This window comes from Dasypus novemcinctus, chromosome 5 (assembly GCF_030445035.2).
Source record: "Dasypus novemcinctus isolate mDasNov1 chromosome 5, mDasNov1.1.hap2, whole genome shotgun sequence".
Classification (NCBI taxonomy): Eukaryota; Metazoa; Chordata; class Mammalia; order Cingulata; family Dasypodidae; genus Dasypus; species Dasypus novemcinctus.
In genome coordinates, this window is record NC_080677.1 from 129,987,331 (window position 1) to 130,012,581 (window position 25,251).

Sequence of the window (25,251 nt, forward strand, 5' to 3'; positions counted from 1 at the left end):
TGGTTTTTCTTTTCAGGGACTTTGGAAAAGATAGGAAAGGAAGTTTGATCAATCTGTGCTTATGAAACCTTCTTTGCCAGAATTCCCTCTATTCTTCAAACACCACTGTTAAAATTTTCTTCATTTTTAGTGTCAACAGCCTAGGGGACTTTGGTTTATTTGGAATTTACCCTTTCTGTCATGTTCCTCCAAAATACTTCCAGTGTCTAACAAAACTCTTAACACTATGGATCTCTTACTGAGAACCTTCATTTATTAATAGGTAATATGTAAGAATACCAAACTAGAAACCCTGGTATTTTGTGTCCTTCAAAGTCTTATTTCAGCTCATTATACCATCCTCCTACTAAATTTTCCCATACCAGTGGTACTCACATGTAGCAGGTCCACAATCTCTTCCTTGCTTGAATTTAATCTATCTATATGCTTTGAGGTCTGCTACACATAGAACAACAGACATCACCTTGTGTCTATAAGTAATTATAATCTGCCGAAATGATACTCTTAATATTATGAATTACCTTTGTTAATGTTCCACATTTGAAGAAAGAGGACATACCACCTATGAAGGTCTGTTTTCTTTGTCATCTAAAATTTAAGAAATTCATTCTCTAGAATTTTCATTCTTCTTAAGACTGAGGGTTACTTTGCTGGAGCCAAGACTATTAATGTTTTTCAAAATGAGTCCTGAAAAACTCTGTTTTACAGGCTGCAATAAGCATTGAGGGGAGAGGGCAGGTAAGAAAAAAAAAATCCCAAGTCAAATTATCCAGAATATATTTCATATTATATCTCGCCCTTGGAAATTCAGAATTTACAGAAATATGTATCAAACAGTGATGGTAGTGGGAAAATGTTTTTTTAGCTTTAAACTAACTGATATAATAATTTTCTTACAGAATGTCTTGGATGCCAGTGTTCCAGAGAAAACCATTTTTGAAATATTTTTGTTTAGTAATATTCATTACAGCCTTTGACAATCTTATTTTTGTCTTCTCTCAGAATTTAAATTCTACCTTTGATTTTACATGAATATGAATATGACCCTCTGGAAGTCAGGACTTGTTTGGAGTACAATTCTGCCCCTAGAGTATAAGCATTTGGTGCTTGTCCAATGTTCATCTTTTTTCTGGACTTGTACTTGTTTAACATTTCCTTAAAAACACTCCATACTAAACTGTTGTTGCCTGTAATAATGCTGATAAAGCCATCAATCTTCATTATTTTTGCCTTAAGTCAGCTTTTAATTGTCTGCATAGATTTTTATTCTTGAAAATTTCAGTCTCTCAGGTTCAAATAGCATCTCTTCTCTAGAACACCCATACTCTATTGTCCTGCTCCGTTCTCTTGTCCAAGTTCTAGTTCTATACTTCTTATCACCTTAAGGTTTATGTTTACTGAAATCTGAATAGTCATATATTGGTGAAATTGTCAGCTTTTCCTTTGGTGGAACTATGCATAATCATTATGGAACCTATTGTGAAACATCAGCATTCATATAAAGAGACACACTAAAATTTGAACAACTTATTTTATTGCTATCAGTTTCAAAATAAATGAATCAAAACCACATCCACTTCTTTATCAGCACCTGCAATGAAAATGACTGGATTTAAACCCACGGTAGCATCATAGGCTGCAGGAGGGAAAAAAAAGCAGAGCTGATATTTACAAGTCACACCACCTTCATCCTTTAGCTTTGAGAATGGTTCTGGAGGGATTTCATTCTGCTTTAAATCAAGCTGGGATTTCAGAGCTGGTTTAGTATGGGTGGGAAAATTACCACTTAGGATGGTAGAAAGAAAATATATCTCTTTATCAATGGATAGTAAACAGAATTGGTTGTTTAATAGGAGGAAATCCTTTGTAGTTTCTCATATTCCTAACTATGCTTAACATTCTTGCTCAAAAAGGGCCTTGGTTCCTAAAAATCTGTCTACCAGTTGCATCTGGGTACTGTTGTGGATTCTTAGGCAATGTCCTGCTACCTCAGGATATCTCAGGATGTCCTAGTCTTCCTCAGCTCCAATCGGCCTCTATCATTGCCAATAGTTGGCTAAGCCTTTTCTTCCTAATGTCAGCAGTATAAGATTTCGCGTGCCCTCTGATGTGTTCAGCAAGATCAGACCTATCAGTGAAACCCTTGCCACAGTCTCCACAGGAAAATGTCCTCTCGAACTTATGTATGTGCAGATGGGTAAGCATGCATCTTTTTTCATGGAAGTTTCTTTCACACTTGGGGCACTGGAAGGGTTTCTCCCCTGTGTGCAATCTGAAGTGTGTGGTGAGTTGACCAGGGGTGATAAAGCCCTTACCACACTCTGCACAAGTGAATGGCTTCTTTTTGCTGTGGGTGAGCTGGTGAGCCTTTGCAGCGCCCTTCATGCGGAAGCTCTTGTCACATACGGAGCACTGGAAAGGCCTTTCCCCACTGTGCACTCTCAGGTGGTCGCGGAGCTTACAAGGGTAGATAAAGCGTTGGCCGCATTCATTGCAAGAAAATGGCTTATTTCTGGTGTATCTGCGCCAGTGTGTCAAATCACATTTTGGGCACTTCAGGGGCTTCTCATCCGAATGCAAGCCACGCCAGCGGAAATTCTTTTTGCACTTAAGACATTGCAAGGGCATTTTTTGTGTGTGCACCTTGAAGTGCGTGGCCAGCTGAGAACTTGTGTGGAAGCACTTATTGCATTCAGGGCAAGAGAACGGTCTCTTCCCACCATGGTGCTGAAAAGCCTCTGTGTTCTCCTTCAGACGGAAGGTCACCTCACAATTAGGAGACTGGGATAGCTTCCCTCCTGACTGCAAACTGGAAAACTCAGACTTCTGAGACAAAGCCATGTTGCATGCTGGACAGGAGGCTCGCCTCTCTGCACTGTTTTGGCACTGGTGTGCCTGCATGTTGTTCTTCTGGAAAAATGTCTTGGTGCATTTGTGATCCAGTAAAGGTCTAAAGGAATACTGGCTAGAAAGACAGTCTAATTGGAAATGGCATTTAATTTCTCCTGAATTTTCATCTGGTTGCCTTCCTGTAATTAAACACAAAATTTCATTCAGTATTCATGTGGATGCTATATAGCATGATAAGGATTTATGTCACCAGTAAAGTGATCCAAAACAGTGACCCCTGTCAGCATGGAAATCTAGCTTCCATCAATACACAATCATATACCTATCAGTGTAGTTATATTACATGACCCAAAGGAATTGGTGACAGTCTGCTGAACCTAAAGTGAACACACTTATTTTAGAATCACAATTTCTTGAAATGATGCTCCCATTTGGCTTTCTGTTTCCCTACTTTAATACCTACCTCTAAGATCCAAAATTCTCAGACTCTTCCATTATGACAAGGAACAAAAAGAAGTGAGCCAAATTTTTAAGGATTCAAACAGATGTGATAGTCGCCAAATAGGAAGCAAGCAATTTTGGTAACTAGGTTCCATATAACCAGTCCCTGTGTTTGGTCTTTTCCCAATTACTAGGAATATCTTGTATTTCTTGAGCTCCTACTCTGTAACATAATTTTAACACGTTACATACATTAACCCACTGAATCCTCCTGACAGTTTTATAATTTAGGTACTTTTACTGTCTTCATTTTATAGATCAAGAAATAAAAATACCAAAAGTTATTGAATAACTTGCTTGAGGTAACCCAGAAGAGGGTCCAGAATCCACTATCCACAATGCTTATTGTTGTTCTCTAGAATATCCCAGAAGTCAAGCCTCAGCCTGATCAAAGGGAAAGACATGATCAGAGACCTGCAACTAAGAAACTTGAATGTGACATCATAAGGTCAGGGCCCTGATTTCTTAACACTCACCCCAAAATGGCTTCCTCTCAATAGCTGGATCAAAATGCACATCAGTAGAGGAACAAATGTTTTCTGATTTCAGTGATTCTTCCCAGTTTCTTAAGGGATCTCTCCCTTCAATCCAGGATATTAGTTCTGGTTTGGGAATCCCATTATCTGCACAGAGAAATCAGACAGGGTAATTTGATTTCCTTGAGTACTACATTTAAAGCACACTGAGTTATTTCTAAATTTGTCAAAATTCATTTATAGGGCAACATATGAGAAAAGATGTAAAAAAAAAGTACTGGTTTATAGGTTTACACAAAAAGGATCAAAACTGACTATGTACCATAACAGTGCTTATTAATTTATCTGAACCTGGTAGACCAGTTGTGGTGTTTTAATTTTGTTTATGGTCTCCAATTGTAACAATGGCACAAAAGGCCATGTATGATTCCATTTATATGAAATGTCTAGGATAGGTAAATCCATAGAAATAAAAAGTAGATTAGTAACTTCAGGGGCAGTGAGGAGGGGGAAATGGGGAGTGACTGCTGATGGGTGCAGACTTTCTTTATGGGGTGATGAAGATGTGCTGAAATAAGGAAGTTGTGATAGTTGGTCAACTCTGTTAATATACTATAAGCCATTGAATTCTAAACTTTAAATTGGTGAGCTCTATGGTATATGAATTATATCTCAACAAAGCTGTTAAGAAAATTATAGACTAGAGAAAAGGAAAAAACTAGTCTCACTATCTTAATACAATAAGACTTTCATATATTACCTTCCAGCCTACTTTACCTTATAAAAATTAAAAATCATTTAAATTCTACTATATATGGGATCATATATGCTCATAATATATTGCTATGGAAAAAGTACAGGCCACAAAACAAGTATTTTAATGATGCAAACAAAATCTTGAAAGAGCTATACTAATAGGCTTAATGGTTATCTTTGGGAAAGAATTAAGAGAAAATTTCAAGTTCTCTTTAAATGTATTTTTCTAACTTTTTAGCATGAATTCCTTATTTTTAATATGAAAAAGAATAAAGCAATTTTATTACATTTCCTATAACTCAAATATGCATATTCTCATCTTGCTAGTCTGACAACTGCTTTTTTTTGTTTTGAATTTTATTGGATCATCTTGACACAAAATCATTGCAGCAACATAGTAAGTCTCTCTCCATTATAGGTCAATAGCAAATAAATTCTTATATAACACCATCATATAATTTCAAAATACTAGGATCACTGCACAGGATTCTGTGATAAATTACAAGCTAAAGTGACAGTTTTCATCAAAAAGGAAAGCTTTTTGTGAATCAGAACCATCATCTGAAGAAAGTTCAGTCTCACATGCAGCTGGCCACCACCAAGGAGGGCCAGGCCAAAAGTCCTATCACCCTACTAGATTCAGCCTACCCCAACAACTTTCCCACAAAGGAAACAATCTGTTTTATTACTAATTCAAACTCTTCATTTGTTATAGATTTATTCATATTGTCAAAATCTTTCTAAGTCACACACCCTGCCCCACTTGTATTTTTAATGCATGATATATTAGAATTAAGTAAATATTTAATTTTGGACAGTTAGGTTGCTTCAGATTTTAACTATACGTATTGATGTCTAGCTATCAGTAACAATAATGAACAACTTCACATTTGCTTATACATACCTTTATCTCCTTTCTTAACAGCAATATTATTAGGAGTCACTTATTAAAAGCCAGTTCATAGGGGTTCAACTTTAAAGCAAGTTGGCTGCAGCAAAAATTTAGTCAGAAGGACTTAAAAAATGCTTTCATTTCTAATTAAAAATATTTCTAGCATAGAGAAAAATAAAATTATACAAATAGCTGGGTTTCATCTAATTTTGTCAAATCTTGACATGTTGACATACTTATTTCAGTATTTTTTAAACATGTGAAACATTAAGGACACAGTTTAAGCCCCTCTCAAGAGGTAATCACTACCTTGAATTTGGGTGATGAACATTCCCATTCATGTTTTTTCTTTAAAAAAAAAATATATATATATATGAATAAGTAAACAAAATACTGTATGGTTTTCTGTTTTGTTTTGTTTTTGGTCTTTTCATTTTTTTATTTTTTAAAAGATACTTAGATTATCTTACATGTATGTAAGATATTACAGAGACTATACAGGGAATTCCCATATGCCCTGTTCCCCATACCTCCCACATTTTCTCACATTAGCAACATCATTCATGAGTGGTACGTTCATTGCAATTGATAAACACATTTTGGAGCATTGCCACTAACCATGGATTATAGTTTACATTGTAGTTTACACTCTCTCCCCCTCAATTCTATAGGTTATGTGTATGCTGGTTTTAAAGTTTGTACAAATGATACTCTATCATTCTACAACTTGCTTTTGTCTCTTCAAATTAAGTTTTCAAAATGTCTCCATTTTGAAACTCACAACTCAGGTTCATTCATCTGAGTAATATATAATACTGACGTAAAGACAATTTAATTTGTCTTTTTTCTGTTCACTGACATGCTTCTCTGATCTTGTACCCAAGAGTTTCTAGATCTTCAAGTGAACTGCTTGGTTACAGAACAAACCTGTCTTCCTCTTTAGCTATATGTTACCAAATTGCTCTCCAAAGTGGCTGTACTAATTTGCAATCTTACTAGCAGAATATAATGTTTGATAAATTTAAAAAAATAAAGAGCAAATAAGCAAAAGGACCATAAAGAACATCCATTACCAAAACCATCTAGAGATAGCCACAGTTAAACACCTCATTATATAGCCTCGCAAAATCTCATTCCAGGAAAAAATAACATTAGTTTTATTGAGGTAAAGAGTACTTACGAGGTAGGCTTAAAATATACAGTGTACATGGTGGATATGAGTTAGGCATGCTCCTATGTGAAAATCATGGCAATATCAGAGTATATATTGACTAAAAGCTCTGACATATTTATTTAGTCACCTCTAACCATCTTTCATTACATGTCATCTTAAATATTCTCATATAACAATATCTACCCTTGAGTAAGAACTAGGCATATTTACAGAAGTATTAACAAAAGAATATGGGGGTGAAAATAACTTTCTCAATAATTTCTGAGAAATTGTGCTACCTAACATCTAGGAGGATCAAGTAACAGACCTCATAAAGCACCCACTTCCATAACTTACACAAAATTGGCCACTTCTTACCTAGAGAAACAAGAGTTTCATAATTGGTTTTCATTACATGCTGGTAAAGCTCCTTCTGCCATGCCTCTAGGTACTGCCATTCTTGCTGCGTGAAATAAATGGCAACATCCTCAAAAGTAAGAGGTAACTGAAATGATAAACATAATACATATACATACATAATTGCTTCAAAATATCTCCGGCTTCTTCTCATCATGAATTTAAAAGACTTTTGTAGTAGATACTTGTTTGGTCTGTTCAGCAGTCTCCTCCTTGGGGAACTGCTCCTTTCCCTACCTGGTCATTTGGTTTTGTTTTAATCACTGCATTCCACTCTATGTGTTCTTTCATGCACTGTCAAACTACATATAGGTAGCTATAATACGGGCTTACTTCCCTCTGTGCATATGCGTGTGCATTTGTGTGTGTGAACTTCCTTACTTAATGTGCCAGACTTCTTTCCAGGTCAATATATGAAGGCAAACTAATTTTTTGGGTCAGTTGCATTATATTCCATAGTTGGATATACCAAAGCTTACACAGCCATATCCACTGATGGGGCAAAAAATATTTTTCAATTTTTAAAAAAACTATTTTTAATAAGAAAAATGGAAGATTTATAGAAAAATCATGGAGAAAATACAGCATTCCCATATACCACCCCAATTATTAACAGTTTGAATTAGTGTGGTACCTTTGTTACAGTTGATGAAAGAATATTATAACTGTATTATTAATTATAGTCCATAGTTCACATTATGGTGTATTTTTTCCTCCAATATAACACCCTATTAATACATGTAGCAGTTTGATATCATTGATGAATTCCAAAAAGAAATATTGGATTATGTTTGTAAACTGGTCTTTTCCTCTGGGCATATGAGAGTGTATTGGATTCAGAGGTTTACTTTTACTTGATTAAACAAATGATTAAGGCTTTGGGACACATCAGTAGGACACTGGGACCCTGCCCACTTGATGGGTGGGGACTCACAGAGAAATTGCAGAGAAGGGAGGTTGGAATTTTGAGCTGGAGCCTTGGAAATGAACATACAGGATAAGAACACAGAGTAATTAAGAAGACTCCTTAGACATGGCAGAAGCCCCAGGGAGAGAAACAGAGCCTGATCGTGTACAGCTGGCCTTGTGGAGAGAGCATAGCAGCTGAGCCTGGAGAGAAACGGAGCCCTGGGAAGAGAGGAACTCAAGAAGCCTGAACTCTTGGAAGACATCAGCATCCATCTTGCTGCAACATGTGGCAACAGACTGGTGAGGTAAGGAACTTATGCTTTATGGCTTGGAAATTGTAAGCTTCTACCCCAAGTAAATACCCTTAATAAAAGCAAGCAGATTTCTGGTATTTTGCATCAGCACCCCTTTGGCTGACTAACACAGTACACCTTGCATCAGTGTGATATATTCTTACAACTCATGAAAGAATATTTATATCATTGTACTATTACCTATAGTCCATGATTTTCAATAAGGTTCACTGTGTTGTATAGTAAACATGTCTCTTTTTATTCTAATAACATAATATATGACCTAAAATTTCCCCTTGAAACCATTTACATATATAATTCAGTGCTGTTAATTACACTCACAAGTTTACCTACCCATACCACCATTCATTTCTAAAATTTACAATTAATGTATGGAAATTTTGTACAAATTGAGCTTAATTCCCTGTGACAGTTTGAATTTGGTGAATCCCCAAAAGAGATCATGTTTTTTAATTAATCCATTCCTGTGGATGTGAGGCTCTTGGATTGCATTAAATTCAGTTAAGGTGTCTTGGATTAGATTGCTTTAGGGCTTTTGAAAGGACTGTCACTGACTCATGACAAAGCTCAGGTCCCCACCCTCCTGCTGGGTCTGATATAAACAGAGACAAAGAGAGACAGACACAGAAAAGGAAACTGCCATTTTGATCCTGCCATGTGAGATAAAGGAAAAAGTAGTGAGGACTCCAGGTTCACCTATAGCTGCAGAAAGCCAGAGAAGGCCCTAGAGGCTGAGGAGATGAGTTCTGCATATGCCTGACTGCCACATGGCAGGACACCAGGTTCACCAGGTGCTGACTTGGTAAGAAAGCTTCTCTGATTGTTTTTTGATTTGGACATTTCACAGTGCCAGAACTGTAAGAGTTTCCCCTAATAAAATTCCCATTATAAAAGCCAACCCATCTCTAGTACTGTCGATCAGCAGCCCCACGGGAAACTAATACACTCCCCAACCCCTACTCCCAATCCAGCCCCTGGTAACCTATATTTTAGATTCTAACTCTATGAGCTTGTTTATTTTAATTACCTCATATCAGGGAGATGACACAAAATTTGTCCTTTTGTGCCTGGCTTATTTAGCTAAGCAAAATGCCTTCGTGGTTCATGTTTTCTTATTAAGCAGAACTTCATTCCTTAGACACATGAGTTGCTTCCATCTTTTGGTAATTGTGAATAATGCCACTATGAATATCAGTGTGCAAATATCTGCTGGAGTCCCTGCTTTCAATTCTTCTTGGTTATACTACTAGAGGGACTGCCAGATCATCTGGTAATTCTATACTTAGTTTTCTGAGGAAATGTCAAACTGTATTCCACAGTGGCTGCACCATTTTAAATTCCCACAAGCAATGAATTGTTCCTATTTGTCCACATCCTGCCAATACTGGTAAATAAACTTCTGTTTAACAGTAGCCATTCTATTGGATGCGACATAGTATCTCATTGTGGTTTTGACTTGCGTTTCCCTAATAGCTAATGATATTGCTTATCTTTTCATGTGCTTTTTAGCCATTTGTATAGTCTTTGGAGAAATGTCTATTCAAGCACTTTGCCCATTTTTAAATTGGATTGTCTTTTTATTGTTGCATTCTAGGACTTCTTTATATATTCTGGATATTAAAACCTTATTCAATATGTGGTTTCCAAATACTTTCACTCTCCTGATAATATCCTTTGATGCACAAGAAGTTTTTTATTTTGATGAGGTCCCATTTACCTACTTTTTAAAAAATCTGGTACTTTTGGGTGTAAAATCTAAGAAACTATTGACTAACACAAAATCCTAAAGATGCTTCCCTACATTTTCTTCTAGAAGCTGTGTAGTCCTGGTTCTCCTACTTAGGTCTTTGATCCATATTGAGTTCATTTTTGTATATGGTGTGAGAAAGGACTCCATTTCCATTCTTTTGCATATGGATATCCAGTTCTCTCAGCATCATTTGTTGAAGAGACTTTTCTTTCCCAATTGAGTTGTTTTGGCAGCCTTGTCAAAATCAATTGGCCACAGATTTGATGGTCTACTTTGCAACTCTCAATTCCATTCCATTGGTCTTTATGTCTATCCTTGTGCCAGTACCCTGCTGTTTTTACCAATTTAAAGTCAGAAAGTGTGAGTGTATTAGCCAAAAGGGTGATGATACAAAATACCAGAAATCAGTAATCAGTTGGTTTTGGGGTAGAAGCTTACAGTTACCAGGCTATAAAGCATAAGTTACTTCCCTCACCAAAGCCTACTATCCTGTTTTGGAACAACATGGCTGCCAACATCTGCAAGGGTTCAGGCTTCCAGGGCTCCTCTCTTCCCGGGCTTGTTTCTCTCCCAGCTCAGCTGCTCACCTCTCTCCAAAAGGCCAGCTGTCTACTCTCAGGTGAACAGCTCATCTCTATTCCCAGGGCCTCAGCTGTGTCTAATTGAGCCTTCTCACTGCTCCTGTGTGCTTACTTCCCGGGTTTCAGCATTAAAACTCCAACTAAATCCTGTGCCTTGTCATTTTCTCCGTGAGTCCCTGCCCACCAAAGGGGCAGGGATACAACATCCTACTGATGTGGCCCAATCAAAGTCTTAATCATTATTTAATCAAGTAAAAGTGAAATCTCTGAATCCAGTATAATCTAATATGCCCAGAGGGACAGACCAGTTTACAAACATAATTAACTATTTTTGGAATTCATAAAAATATATCAAACTGCTACAGCCAGTCCTCCGATTTCATTCTTCTTTCTCAAGATGTTTATTTGACTACTCAGAGCCCCTTACCCTTCCAAACAAATCTGGTAATTGGCTTTTCCAGTTCTGGAAAGTAGGCAGTTAGAATTTTGACTGGTATTGTGATGAATCTAGAAATCATTTTGGGTAGAACTGATATCTTAACAATATTAAGTCTCCCAATATATGAGCATGGAATATCCTCCCATTTATTTAGATTTTTTTTTTCTCTCTTAGCAAAGTGTTGTAATTTTCCATGTTTAAGTCATATATCTCTTCGGTTAAATTAATTACTAGATATCTGATTCTTTTAGTTGCTAATGTAAAGGGAATTTTTTTCTTCATTTACTCCTCAACTTGCTCTTTTGTATAGAAATGCTACTGACTTTTGCAGGTTGATCTTATATCTTGCCACTTTGCTGGTCTTTTATTAGCTCTCATAGTGTTGTAGTTTTTTCAGGAGTTTATATAGGATCATGGCATGTACAAATAGTGACTGTTTTTCCTTCTTCCTTTCCAATTTGGATGCATTTTAGCACTTTTTCTTGCCTAACTTCTCTGGCTAGATTTTCCAGCACAATGTTGAATAACAGTGGTGACAGGGAGCCACATTTGTAATTTCCTGGGGTTTTTTGTTTTGTTTTGTTTTTGAGGTACTGGCGGCTGGGGTTTGAACCCAGGACCTTGGATGTAGGAAGCTAGCACATGACCACTGAGTCATGCTGGCTTCCCTGAGTTCACTTTTCTGTTCTGTTTTGCTTGTTGTTCATTTCTGTTTTTTCACAAAGCACCAGGAACCAAACCTGGAACTTCCCAGTTGGGAGGCAGGAGCTCAACAGCTTGAGCCACACCTGCATCCTGTTAATGTTTCTTAATAGTACCATTCTAGTAGGTATGAAATAGTTGTCATTGCGGCTTTGATTTGCATTTCCCTAGAGTTAATGATGTTGAGCATCTTTTAATGTACTATTTAGTCATTTTTATATCCAGTTTGGGGAAATCTCTATTCAAGACTTTCACCCATTTTTTAATTGGATAGTGTTTTTTGTTTATTGTTGAGTTGTAGGGTTTCTTTATATATTCTGGATATTAAACCTGTATTGGGGTTTAACAAGATGTCTTCCCTTTTATGACAAAGCCCTTTGACACACAAAACTTTTTAATTTTGATGAGGTTCCATTTATCTACTTTTTCTTTTATAGCATGAGCTTTAGGTGTAAAGTCTAAGAAGCCACTGCCTAACACAAAACCCTGAAGATGCTTCCCTACTTTTTCTTCTAGGAGCTTTAAAATCTTGGTTCTCTTATTTGGTTCTTTGATCCACTTTGAGTTCATTTTTGTATATGGTGAGGAAATAGGGCTCCTCTCCCATTCTTTTGCATATAGATATCCGGTTCTGCCAGCATGATTTGTTGAAAAGACTATACTTTCCCAGGTGATTGGAATTGGCAGCCTTGTCAAAGATGAATTGGCCAAATATGTGAGATTTATTTCAGAACTCTCATATTTATTCCATTGGTCTTTATGTCTATCCTTGTGCCATTACCATATTGTTTTGACCACTTTAAAGTCAGAAGTGTGAATTCTCCAACTTTACTTTTCTTTTTCAAGATGTTTTTGGCTATTTGGGGTCCTTACATTTCCAAATAAACTTGATAATTGGCTTTTCCATGTCTGCAAAGTAGGCTCTTAGAATTCTGACTGTGATTGTGTTGAATCTGGAAATCATTTTGGCTAGTATTGACACCTTAACAATATTTAGTCTTCCAAACAAGGAGCATTCAATGTCTTTCCCTTATTTAGATTACCTTTGATTTCGCTTAGCAAAGTTTTATCATTTTCAATATTTAAGTCCTTTATATCCTTGGTTAAATTTATTCTAGATATTTTATTCTTTTAGTTGCTAAACAAATGGATTTTTAAATTTTCTCCTAATATTTCTCATTACTAGTGTACAGAAACTACTGACTTTTGCATGTTGATCTTGTACCCTACCACTTCACTGAATTCATTTATTAGATCTTATAACTTAGTTTAGATTTTGGGGGGAGGGGACTTTATATACATAGGATCATGGCATCTGCAAAGAATGAAACTTACTTCTTCCTTTCTAATTTGGATGCCTTTTCTTTCTTTGTCTTACCTATCTGCTGTGGCTAAAACTTCCAGCACAATGTTGAAATAACAATGGTGACAGGCATTCTTGTCTTGTTCCAAATGTTAGAGGGATGCTTTACTCTTTCACCAGTGTGTATGGTGTTAGCTGTGGGTTTTTTTAAAATGCCCTGTATTAGCCAAAGGGGTGCTGATGCAAAGTACCAGAACTCTTTCAGCTTTTATAAAGGTATTTATTGGGGATAGAAGCTTACAGTTACCAGGCCCTAAAGAGTCCAACTCAAGGTACCACAGAGGTACTCTCTCACCCTAAGTCTGCTGCCATGTGTTGATACAAGATGAAATTTGATGTCTGCGAGGGTTCAGCCTTCCTCCTTCCTCTTAAAGACTCCATGGTCCCAGCTTCCTCTGGTCTCAGCGGTAGGCTGGCATAATGCTCATCTCTCTTCCTGGGGCTCATTTCTTTCTGGGCTTAGCTGCTTTGGTTTCTTCACAAGGTCACCTGTAGACTATCAGGCTCATCTCTCTTCCTGGGGCCATATCTACAGAGCACTCTCTCTTCCTGCATATCTGCTTCTGTGTGAGAGTTTGTTTTTTATCAGTCCAAGGGGGCTGGGACTTAACGCTGAGTCACACTCTAATGACATGGTTGAATCAAAGCCCAAATCTTAATTTAATCAGACAGCTCAGCTCAATTTAATATAATCAAAGGCTATCATGTCCAGAGAAACAGACCAATTTACAAACATAATCTCTATTTCTTTCTGGAATATATCAATAATATCAAACTGCCACATGCCCTTTATCATGTTGTGGATGCTTCCTCTTTTTCCTATTTTTCTAGGTGTTTTTTTAATCAAGAAAGGATGCTAGATTTAGTCAAATGCCTTTTTTCTCTGTCAATTGAGATGATCATATGTCCCGTTCCCCCCGCCCGTTTTCTCAATGTGGTGTATACCTTTAACTGATTTTCTTATGTTGAACCACCCATGATACCTGGGACAACACTCACTTGATTATGGTGTATAATTCTTTGAATGTAGGATTTGAGTTCCAAATATTTAGTTGTTGATTTCTGCATTTATATTCATTAGCAGGATTGGTTTGTAATTTTTTTTTCTTATAGTATCTTCATCTGGCTTTGATATTAAGGAGCTGTTCGCCTCACAGGATGAGTTAGTGTTTCCCTTGTGAAATTTTTTGGATGAGTTTGGGTAGGATTGGCACTAATTCTATTCCTGGGCTTTTCTTTGTTTGGAGGCTTTTGGATGACTGATTCAATTTCTTTTTACTTGTAATTCATCTGTTGAGATCTTCCATTTCCTGTACAGTTCAGTTTATTTGCTTCTAGGAATTTTTCAATTTCATCTAGGTTGTCTAATTTGCTTGTATACAGTCTGTTTTAGTTTGCCAATGAGCTGCTGGTGCAAATTACCAGAAAGCATTGGCTTTTATAAAGAGTTTTTTTTTTAAGGTAGTGGGGTCTAGGTATTGAACCTGAGATCTCATATGTGGGAAGCTGGTGCTCAACCACTGAGCCAAATCAGCTTCCCGAGTTGCTTTGTCATTTGCTTTGTTTGTTTATTTCAGGAGGTACTGGGAACCAAATCGGAGACATCCTGGGTGGGGAGCAGGTGCTCAACTGCTTTAGCCACATCCGCTTCCATATAAAGGGTATTTATTTGGAGTAAAAGCTCAGTTCCAAGGCTGTGAAAATTCACACTCAAGGCATCCTTAAAGGTGCTTTCTCACCAAAGCCAGCTACTGTTGATCTCAGTGTTGCTGCCACATGATGAATGGAGATGGCTGCCAATCTCTGCAGATGTCTCTGCCTTCCCCTCCAGAATCTACTACCTCTTGGAACTCAGCTTTGAGCAACCATGCACAGGGCTTGTCAAAGAGACAAAGAGTGGGCCTCCTGTGCTGTCTGGGCTGTTCCACTTTCTTTTCAAGTTCAGCTGTAAGCTATCAGGCATATAACAGGGCTGTTCTCCTTTTGAGCTGTGCTGTGGACCCAGCCATTTGGGGGCTTTGTGCCTAGGCAATTTTTCTTTCTCATTGTAGAATCAAATATGCTGGCTTCCTTTTTCCTCTGAGTCTCTATATCAGATCCAGCAAGAGGGTAGAGACTGAACATGGATCACATCCCAATGACATAATCCAGGCAAACAGGTCTCACACCCACAGGAATGGGTTAGTTTAAAACATGATATTTTTTTCTGTTTGGGGGTAATGAAGTTGTTCTAAAACATTTTGTGGTGATGAATGTACATTACTGTGATTACACTGAGAGCCATTTATTATACATTTTGGATAGACTGTATGGTGTGTGACTAGATACCAGTAAAACTGCTTTTTAAAAAAATTATTTCTCTTCTTTGGATTAAGAAAATAATTTCAAACTGCCACACAATTGTTCAGAGTATCCTCTTATGATCCCTTTTCTGTGCAGCAGTAGCAATGTTCCCTCTCTCATTTCTGACTCCATTAATTTTCACCATCTCTCTTTTTGTCAGTCTAGATAAGGGTTTGTCAATTTTATTGATCTTTACTATGAACTGTTTTGGTTTTGTCAATGCTTTCTAGCGTTTTTGTAGTCTATTTCTTTTATTTCTGCTCTAAATTTTTTAAATTTCTTTCCTTTTGCTTGCTTTCAGACTACTTTGCTGTTCTTTTTCCAGTTCCTTCAGGTTGCTCAGTGGGGTCTTAATTTTAGCTCTTTCTTCCTTTCCAATGTATACATTTAGGGTTATAAATTTCCCTCTCAGTAGTGCCTCTGCTGCATTCTCATAAGTTTTGATGTGTTGTTTCAATTCATCTCTAGATATTTAATGATTTACCTAGTAATTTCTTCTTTGACCCACTGATTGGTTAAATTTGCTATTTACCTCCAATGTTTGTGAATTTTCCAGTTCTCTGCCTGTTTTTGATTACCAGCTTCATTCCATTATGCTCAGAGAATATGCTTTGCATAATTTCAATCTTAAAATCTGAAGACTTGTTGTGCAACCCAACATGTGGTCTATCGTGGAAAATAATCCATAAGCACTTGAGAAAAATGTATATCCTGCCGTACTAGAATGCCATATTCTGGAATTGTGTTAGGTCCAGTTCATTCTTCATATTATTCAAGTTCTGTTTCCTTATTACTCTTCTGTTTAGATGTTCTAGCTATTGAGGAAAGTGTTGTACTGAAGTCACCAACAATCATTGTAAAGGTGTCTTTCTTCCTTCAGTTTTGCTTGTGTTTGCCTTATGTATTTTGGGGTACCAGTTAGTGTAATGACTCCAGCCCTTTTTGGTTATTTACATGGAGTATCTTTTTCCATCTTTTCACTTAAAATCTATTTGTGGTTTTGGGTGTTATGTGAGTCTCTTCTAAACAACATATACTTGCATCATGCTATTTTATCCATTCTGCAATGTGGGTATATTGATTGGAGAGTTTATTAATGTCCAATGATTTTAGTACTTCAGCCATTTTGCCCTTTGGTTTTTATATATCATTTATCTTCCTTTATTGCAACCTCCTTTATGTAAAGTTGATTTTCTGTGATATATCTTATTCTTCTCTTATTTTCATTTATTTTAAAAATACTTTCCTTGTCGTTACCCTGGGATTTGTATTACACAACCTTATATCCATGACCTATTTTGAGATGATCTCTGCTAAGCTTCAATAGCATGTTTTCTGCATCCATGCCCCTCTATTTCGCCTCTGTATGTTGTTTTTGTCCCACCATACCTTTTTATATTTTGTGTGTGTTATCAGGAAACATACCTTTTCCCTGGTTCAACTGTATTCTGAAATATAGAAATTAAGTATAGAGTTTTATACTGATACAGTACTATTGGTTTTGCACTTACACTCTAGTTAGCTTTCCTGAAGATCTTCATTCTTCACACTACTCTAAGCCACTCTCTCTCCTTTTTATTTCAACCTGCAGAACTCTCTTCAGTAGTTGTTATAGGGAAGGTCTTTTGTTGAACTCTCTCAGCTTCTGTTTGTATTTGAATATTTTAAACTCCTCCTCATTTATGAAGGACAATTTTGCCCAATAAAAATTGGGGGCTGGAAGTTTTTCTATTTCAGTACCTTAAATATATCACACCACAGTGTCTTCTCACATCCATGGTTTCTGATGAGAAATCTGCACTTAGTCTTTCTGAGGGTCCCTTGCATGTAAAAAATCTTTTTCTTCTTCGTTTCAGAATTCTCTCTTTATCTTTGGCATTTGCCATTGTGATTAGTATGTGTCTTGGAGAGGATCTATTAAGGTTTATTTTGTTTGGATGACACTGTGCTCCTTGGACATATATATCTATGTGTTTCATAATAGTTGGGAAATTTTCAGCCATTATTTCCTCAATTATTCTTTCTGCCTTTCTGAAAGACAAGTCTTCTCCTTCAGGGACATTCTTGATGCCATTGTACACATCTGCAGTCACACAGATCTTTGAGACACTGCTCAAATTTTTCTATTTTTTTCTTTATCTGTTCTTCTGACTGTATGATTTAACTGTCTTCTAGTTCACCAATTCTTTTCTCTGCCTCCTGTTAAATCTACTGGTGCGTCTAGTATTTATTTTTTTAACAAATCAATTTTATTGATACATATTAATAAAGCATAAGCCCGTCCAAAGTATACAATCAGTGGTATTTGGTATAGTCACATAGTTGTGCATTCATCACTTCAATCATTTTTACAGCACTAATAATAATTTTTTTAAAAACAACAAAAAATACCTCATCACTTCTCAGTCTCTCTATGCTTCCCCTACCATACAGGTGCTATTGTTTCCTTCTCTATATATTTGTGTCTATATTGTGTATTTTCTTTTTTTTTTTTTAAAGATTTATTTATTTATTTAATTTCCCCCCCTCCCCCGGTTGTCTGTTCTTGGTGTCTATTTGCTGCGTCTTGTTTCTTTGTCCGCTTCTGTTGTCGTCAGCGGCGCGGGAAGTGTGGGCGGCGCCATTCCTGGGCAGGCTGCTCTTTCTTTTCACGCTGGGCGGCTCTCCTCACGGGCGCAATCCTTGCGCGTGGGGCTCCCCTACGTGGGGGACACCCTTGCATGGCGCGGCACTCCTTGCGCGCATCAGCACTGCGCATGGCCAGCTCCACACGGGTCAAGGAGGCCCGGGGTTTGAACCGCGGACCTCCCATATGGTAGACGGACGCCCTAACCACTGGGCCAAAGTCCGTTTCCCTATATTGTGTATTTTCAATATCCTTTATTGTGCTTTTCATCCCCATAACTTATTATGCCTCTTTTTAAGCTTTCAAATTCTTCTTTATGCCAAAATTGTCTTAACATCCTTTACCTCTACATTCATATTTTCCTTCATATCCTTGAATTGATTTAGGAGATTGGTTTGAATTTCTTTGATTAGATGTTCCAAATTCTGTGACTCCTTTGACATTTTAATTTTGGCCCGTGACTGAGCTCTATCTTCTTGTATCTTTAGTATGCTTGTAAATTTTTTGCTGATGTCTGGACCTCTATTTCGATGTGTTAACTCTGAAGTTAAGTTTTCTGCCTTTTGTGTAGAGTTTTACTATTGACTGGCTTTGTGTTAGGCTCTTCTTTGATGCTGAATCCAACTTATTCTGGGACTTCTAGGGTAGCCTGTATTTAACTGTTCAGATTTATTTAGCTTTTCTTCATCTGTTTCCTGCGTTGGATATGCAAAACAATATATATGATTTCAATTTTTGAGCAACTGTTTTACCTCCAGGGGAGTTTCCTTATCTCTCTGCTCCAGGAATCTTTATCTGTTCTGTTTGTTTTTTATGCAGAATTTTTCCCCCCAGCTCCTATGATTTGTTTAAATTCTCTCCCTCACTCAGTCCTCCCTTTCCTTACAGTTTTCAATTCTGGGATCTGTCCTATATTACAGCAGCCCAGACCCACAGCACCCCTCTTTTTCCTGAGAGGCTTTTATGCCTGTGGTTTCTTCCCCATCAGGGTATCCTGCCTAGGAGAGCTAGATGGGGTCAATCCAGGAAGGTGGTCGTGGTGGTTTGGAATTGTACATATTTGAAAATATCATGTACTTAAGAGTTAATCCATTCCTGTGGTGTGGATCCATTGCAAGTAGGACCTTTTGATGAGGCTGCTTATGGTAAAATGTGATCCACTTCAATTTGAATGGGTCTTAATCCTCTTACTGGAGATAGAAATAGAGATAGCTAGGTAGGTAGAGTGAGCACCATAGAAGCAAGTGTACTAGTGGGCTCTTACAATTTAAATGACCTCATATTATATTTGGGTTAATAAGCCTTTAACTGGTTGGTAAAAGTATTCTCCCAGTTCATCATTTGTCTGTTGACTTTGTCTTTCACTATGCAGAAATTCTGACCCATTTATTTAATCATATCTGTCAGTCATTTCCAAATTGATTCCAGATTTCCCTTACACCTAAGACAGTATTCTTCAGGTTATACAAGTAACCTACTGCTTTTTTACATTTGGATTTGCAAAGTAATTCTGTAGATGAGATTGGCATCTTTATTTTTATCCACATAGATAACCAATCATGCAACACTATTAAATACACCATTTCTTTCTCCTTTAAATTGAAATACCTTCTTTCAACCTTTGCATATAGAATTTCATATATGTAAATTTATATTATTTTGAATACTCTAACTCTGTATTTTGGTATGCTACCTAAGTGTATTTGATTATAGTACTTGTACAATGTTTTAACACCTGGAGGACAAATTACCCCACTACATCATTTCCAAGCTATTGTCCATTTTCTGGAATATTTATTCTTTCTTATAAACTTCAAAATAATTTGGTCCACTAAAAAAAAAGGACATTTAGAAGAGTTTCAGGAAGATGGTATCAGAGTAGTTCACGCAGGTCACAGCTCTCGTATTAAACAGGAGAGGGGGGCAGTATCTGAGGGAATTGCTTTGGGGATCTACAGAATAGGAGAGTGCTAGAAGCACTGTCCAGGACAATCTTAAAGTTGTGTGAAAAAGTGAACCAAAAATCAAAGAAGAGCTTTGAAACAAAACCACTAGTAAGAGGAGAAATTGACCAACAAAGTAAAATCACCAATACAATCAGATGTGTAGATACTAGCAAGAAATTACAAGCCATGCTAAGAAACAGGAAGATAGGGCCCAGTCAAAGGAACAAACCAAAAATCCTGACAAGACATGGGATTGAATACAACTAATCAATGACGTTCACACAAATCTAAATCCATTCAAGTAGATGAAGGAAAATACAACCAAAGGGATAAAGGATATTAAGACGATACTGGGGTGATCATAAAAAACAATATGAAAGCCAGCAAAGAAAAGTAACAAGCTTATGCGAATGAAAGATACAATGGGTGAAATTAAAAATACATTAGAGGGATATAGTAGCAAATTTGAACTGGCTAAGGGCAGAATAAGCAAATTGGAGGGCAGAATTCTTCTTTGAATTGAAAAGAAAGAACAGAAAGAGAAAAGAATGGAAAAAATTGAACAGGGTCTCAGAGATTGAAAGACAGCACAAAACATACAAACATACACATTGTAGGTGTCACAGAAGGAAAAGAGAACAGAAAAGGGGCAGAAAGAATATGAAGAAATATAAAACAAACATTTGCAAACCTTTATGAAAGCCATGAATATAAAATTATCAAGAAGGACAATGCACCCCAAACAGTACAACTCTGAAAAAACCTATGCAGAAATACCTACTATTCAGAATGTCAAATGCCAGAGATAAAGAGAAGACTCTGAAAGCATCAAGAGAAAAGCAATGTATCAATTAAAAGGGAACTTCAATAAGAAAAAGTGCTGATCTCTCATCAGAAACCATGTGGCGAGAAGGTAGTGGTATGATATATTTAAGGCACTGAAAGAGAAAAATTCCAACCAAGAATTCTTTTATCCAACAAACCAAATAAAAAATGAGATTGATGGAAACGGACTTTGGCCCAGTGGTTAGGGCGTCCGTCTACCATATGGGAGGTCCGTGGTTCAAACCCCGGGCCTCCTTGACCCGTGTGGAGCTGGCCATGCGCAGCGCTGATGCGGGCAAGGAGTGCCGTGCCACGCAAGGGTGTCCCCGGGGTGGGGGAGCCCCACGCGCAAGGAGTGCGCCCGTGAGGAGAGCCGCCCAGCGTGAAAAGAAAGTGCAGCCTGCCCAGGAATGGCGCCACCCACACTTCCAGTGCCGCTGACGACAACAGAAGCGGACAAAGAAACAAGACGCAGCAAATAGACACCAAGAACAGACAACCAGGGGAGGTGGGGAAATTAAATAAATAAATAAATCTTTAAAAAAAAAAAAAAAAAATGAGATTGAGTTTAAATCTTCACAGACAAACAAAACTTGAGAGAGTTTTGCACCAAGAGATCCTAAAGGGTATGCTGTAGCCTGGAAGGAAAAAATGCGAGAGGCTTGGAGAAGAGTGTAGAAATGAAGATATAATTAAGGGTAACTAGAAGACTTAAAAGACAGAGAGTATTAAGATATGACAAGGGAAAGTCAAGGGATAACATGGATGAATTAAGTAATGCCTTTACAGTGATAACACTGAATGTTAATGGATTGAACTCCCCAATCAAAAGACATAGACTGGGAGTAGGTGTAGCTCAGTGGGTGAGTGCCTGTCAAGGTTCTGGGTTCAATCCCTGGGACCTCCTAAAAAAAGGAAAAAAAAAGGACATAGAATGACAGAATGGATAAAAAAGGTATGAGCCATCTATGTGGTGTCTACAAGTGACTCACCTTACATCTAAAGACATAATCAGGCTGAAAGTGAAAAGTCTGACAAAGATACTCCACGCAAATTGTAATTAAAAAATATCTCAGTGGTGATACTAAAATTGGACAAAAGAGATTTTAAATGTGAAACTGTTATAAGAGAAAAAGGTTACTATATATTAATAAAAGGGACAATTCACCAAGAAGAAATAACAATAATAAATATTTACGGACTAACCAAGGAGGCCCAAAATACATAAGGCATACACTGGCAAAACTGAAGAGAGAAATAGATGTATCTACAATAATAGTTGTAGACTTCAATAACTACTCTTAGCATTGTACAGAACAACTGGACAGATGATCAAAAGGGAAACAGAGAGTCTGAAATAAGATAAATGAAACAGACTTAACGGACGGTTACAGAATATTACTCACCAGAACAGCAGGCCATACATTCTTCTCAAGTGCTTCTAGATCCTTCTCCAAGATAGACCATATGTTGGGTAATAAGACAGATCTCAATAAACTTTAAAAGTCTGAAATTATACAAAGCACTTTCTCTGATCAAAATGGAATGAAGCTGGAAGTCAGTAACAAGTGGAAAAAGGGGAAATTCATAAATATATAGAGAGTAAACAACACAAATATTCAGTACGTCAAAGAAATCAGTAAATATCCCAAAACAAATGAAAAAAAAGTACAGAACATATGAAAACTTAGGGGATACAGTGAGGGCAGTCCTGAGAAAGAAATTTATAGCCCTCAATGCTTGTCTTAAAAAAGAAGGAAGTACTCAAGTCAAAGATCTCACTGCAAACCTGAAGGAACTACAAAAAGAACAGCAAACTAATCCTAAAGCAACCTGAAGGAAATAAATAACAAAGATTAGTAAGAAATAAATGAAATGGAGTATAAAAAAACAAAAGAGACAATCAAGAAAACCAAAAGTTGGTTCTTCATAAAGATCAGCAAAACTGATAAACCCTTAGCTAGACTGACAAAGAAAAAAAGAGGGAATACGCAAATAAATAAAACCAGAAATGAGAAGGGGACATTACCAATGACCACGCAGAAATAAATGGGACTATAAGAGCATACTATGACCAATTGTACGACAACGAACTAGGAAAGGAAATGAAATGGATAAATTCCTAGAAATACACAAACCACACTGACACTTGAAGAAACAGAAGACCTCAACAAACCAAAGACAAGCCCAAGCAGTGAGCTGGGCCACTTGGAGTGCTGGCCCATGTGGGAAAAGCCACCCACACAGGAGTGCTGGCTGAAGCAGAGAGCTGGCACAGCAAGATGACACGGCAAGAGACACAGAGAAGAGAAAATAAGAAGACATAGCAGAATAGGGGAGCTGAGGTAGCTCAAGAGAGTAATTCTCTTTCCCACTCCGCAAGGTCCCAGGATCGGTTCCTGGAGGTGCCTAATGAGAATACAAGCAGACACATAAGAACACACAGCGAGTGGACACAGCAGACAATGGGTGGAATGCGGGGGCGGGGGGAATAAATAAATAAAATAAATCTTAAAAAAAATTTTTTTAAAAAAGAACAAAGTTGGAGGACTCTCCCTTCCTGACTTTAAAGCATATTACTTAGCTACAGTGGTAAAAGCATGGTACTCGCATAATGGCAGACAGAATGACCAAGAAAAATGAACTAAGAGTTCAGCAATAGGGAAGCAGATGTGGCTCAAGTGGTAAGGCCTCAACCTACCATATAGGAGGACCTGAGTTCGATCCCTGGGGCCTCCTGGTGAAAAAGAAGAAGACAAAGCATGCCTGCACAGCAAGCCAGTGCCCAGATGGTGAACCACGTGCCCATGTGAGGACCCACATGGTGAGTACCCATGCGAGTGCCAGCATGGTGAGCCAAGTGCCCACATGGTGTGCCAGTGCCCGTGTGGCAAGCCAAGTGCCTGAGTGGTGAGCCGGTGCCCACAAAAGTGAATCATGCAGCAAGATGATGACGCAACAAAAGAGAGACGAAGGGAGAGTCAAGGTAAAGCACAGCAGAGACTGAGGTGGTACAATTGACAGGGAAACTCTCTCTACATCAGAGGTCCCCAGGATCCAATGCTGATGAATCCTAGAGGAGAAAGATGAGAAGACAAAAAGAGAGAAATAGATACAGAAGATCACAAAGTGAATGGACACAGACAACAAAAACAGAAGGGGGGGGTGGGGGGGGTGGCGGAGGGGGAAGGGAAAGAAAAAAAAAAGAGTAAAAAAAAATTTCAGCAATAGACCCCCACATCTATGGTTATGTGATTTTTGACAAGGCTTTCAGTCTCACCCAGCTGGGTCAGAACAGTCTATTCAACAACTGTTCCGGGAGAACTGGCTATCCATATCTAAAATAAAGAGGACTCCTATCTCACACCTTATACAAAAATTAATCAAAATGGATCAAGAACCTAAATATAAAAACTAGAATTATAAAACTCCCAGAAGAAAATGTAGGGAAACATCTTCAAGATCTTGTGGTAGGTGGTGGTTTCTTAAACCTTACACCCAAAGCAAGAGCAATGAAATAAAAAATAGATAAATGGGACCTCCTCAAAATTAAACATTTCTTTGTAAATGGTGCTTCAAACGACTTTAAGTAGGTGGAAAGGCAACCTACTCAAAGCCATGTATCTGATAAGGGTTTGCTTTCCATGTTGCAGAAAGAAATCACACAACTCAATGATAAAAAGACAAACAACCCAATTAAAAATGGACAAAAGACTTGAGTGGACATTTTTCTAAAGAGGAACTGCAAATGGTCAAAAGACACATAAAAAGATGCTTAACCATCACTAGTTATTAGGGAAATGCTAATCAAAACTACAATGACCTAGCATTTCATAAGGTAACAATGTGATATATACATATGATGGACCACTGTTCAGCTGTCAGAAGAAATGAACTTGGGTTTCATATGACATGGATGAAACTTTAGGGATATTATACTGAATGAAATAAGCTGGACACAAAAGGATGAATATTGTATGGTCTCACTGATATGAACTAAATAGGATGAGTAAATTTATAGAGTTAAACTACAGAGAATAGAAGACAAAATGTGAGTTGAGAACAGGGAACTGATGCTGAATTTATGTAGAATTTTTAATAAGGCTAATTGTAAATATCTGGAAATGGGTAGAGTTGATGGTAACATATTTTAATGAGTATAACTAACACTGCTGATTTATAAATATGATTGTGGCTTAAAGGGGTTGTCTAGGAGGTTAATGGTAATCAAAAGACATTTAGAGGATAATCTAGGACTGTATAACAAGGTTATTTCAGTACTAAATGAAAAAATATGTTTGAGAGTACAAACACAAGAATGTTCCTCTATTACAAGGTGTTACAGTTAGAGTTGATACATAGGGAAAATGTAACTAAGGTAATTAGGGACTATGATTAACAGTAATGT

At 37.4% G+C, this 25,251-nt stretch overlaps 1 protein-coding gene across 1 annotated transcript in view; it reads right to left on the bottom strand.

The window, feature by feature from the left end:
* LOC101427658 (zinc finger protein 624-like) overlaps positions 1-25,251 on the bottom strand; it is a 195,797-nt gene that overhangs the window by 92,105 nt on the left and 78,441 nt on the right. Inside the window, exons 7-9 of the mRNA XM_071215524.1 lie at positions 7,007-7,133; positions 3,828-3,974; positions 2,022-3,029 (exon numbers count right to left, since the gene is read on the bottom strand). Coding sequence (XP_071071625.1) covers positions 2,022-3,029; positions 3,828-3,974; positions 7,007-7,133 — 1,282 coding nt within the window. The remainder of the gene's footprint in view (positions 1-2,021; positions 3,030-3,827; positions 3,975-7,006; positions 7,134-25,251) is intronic.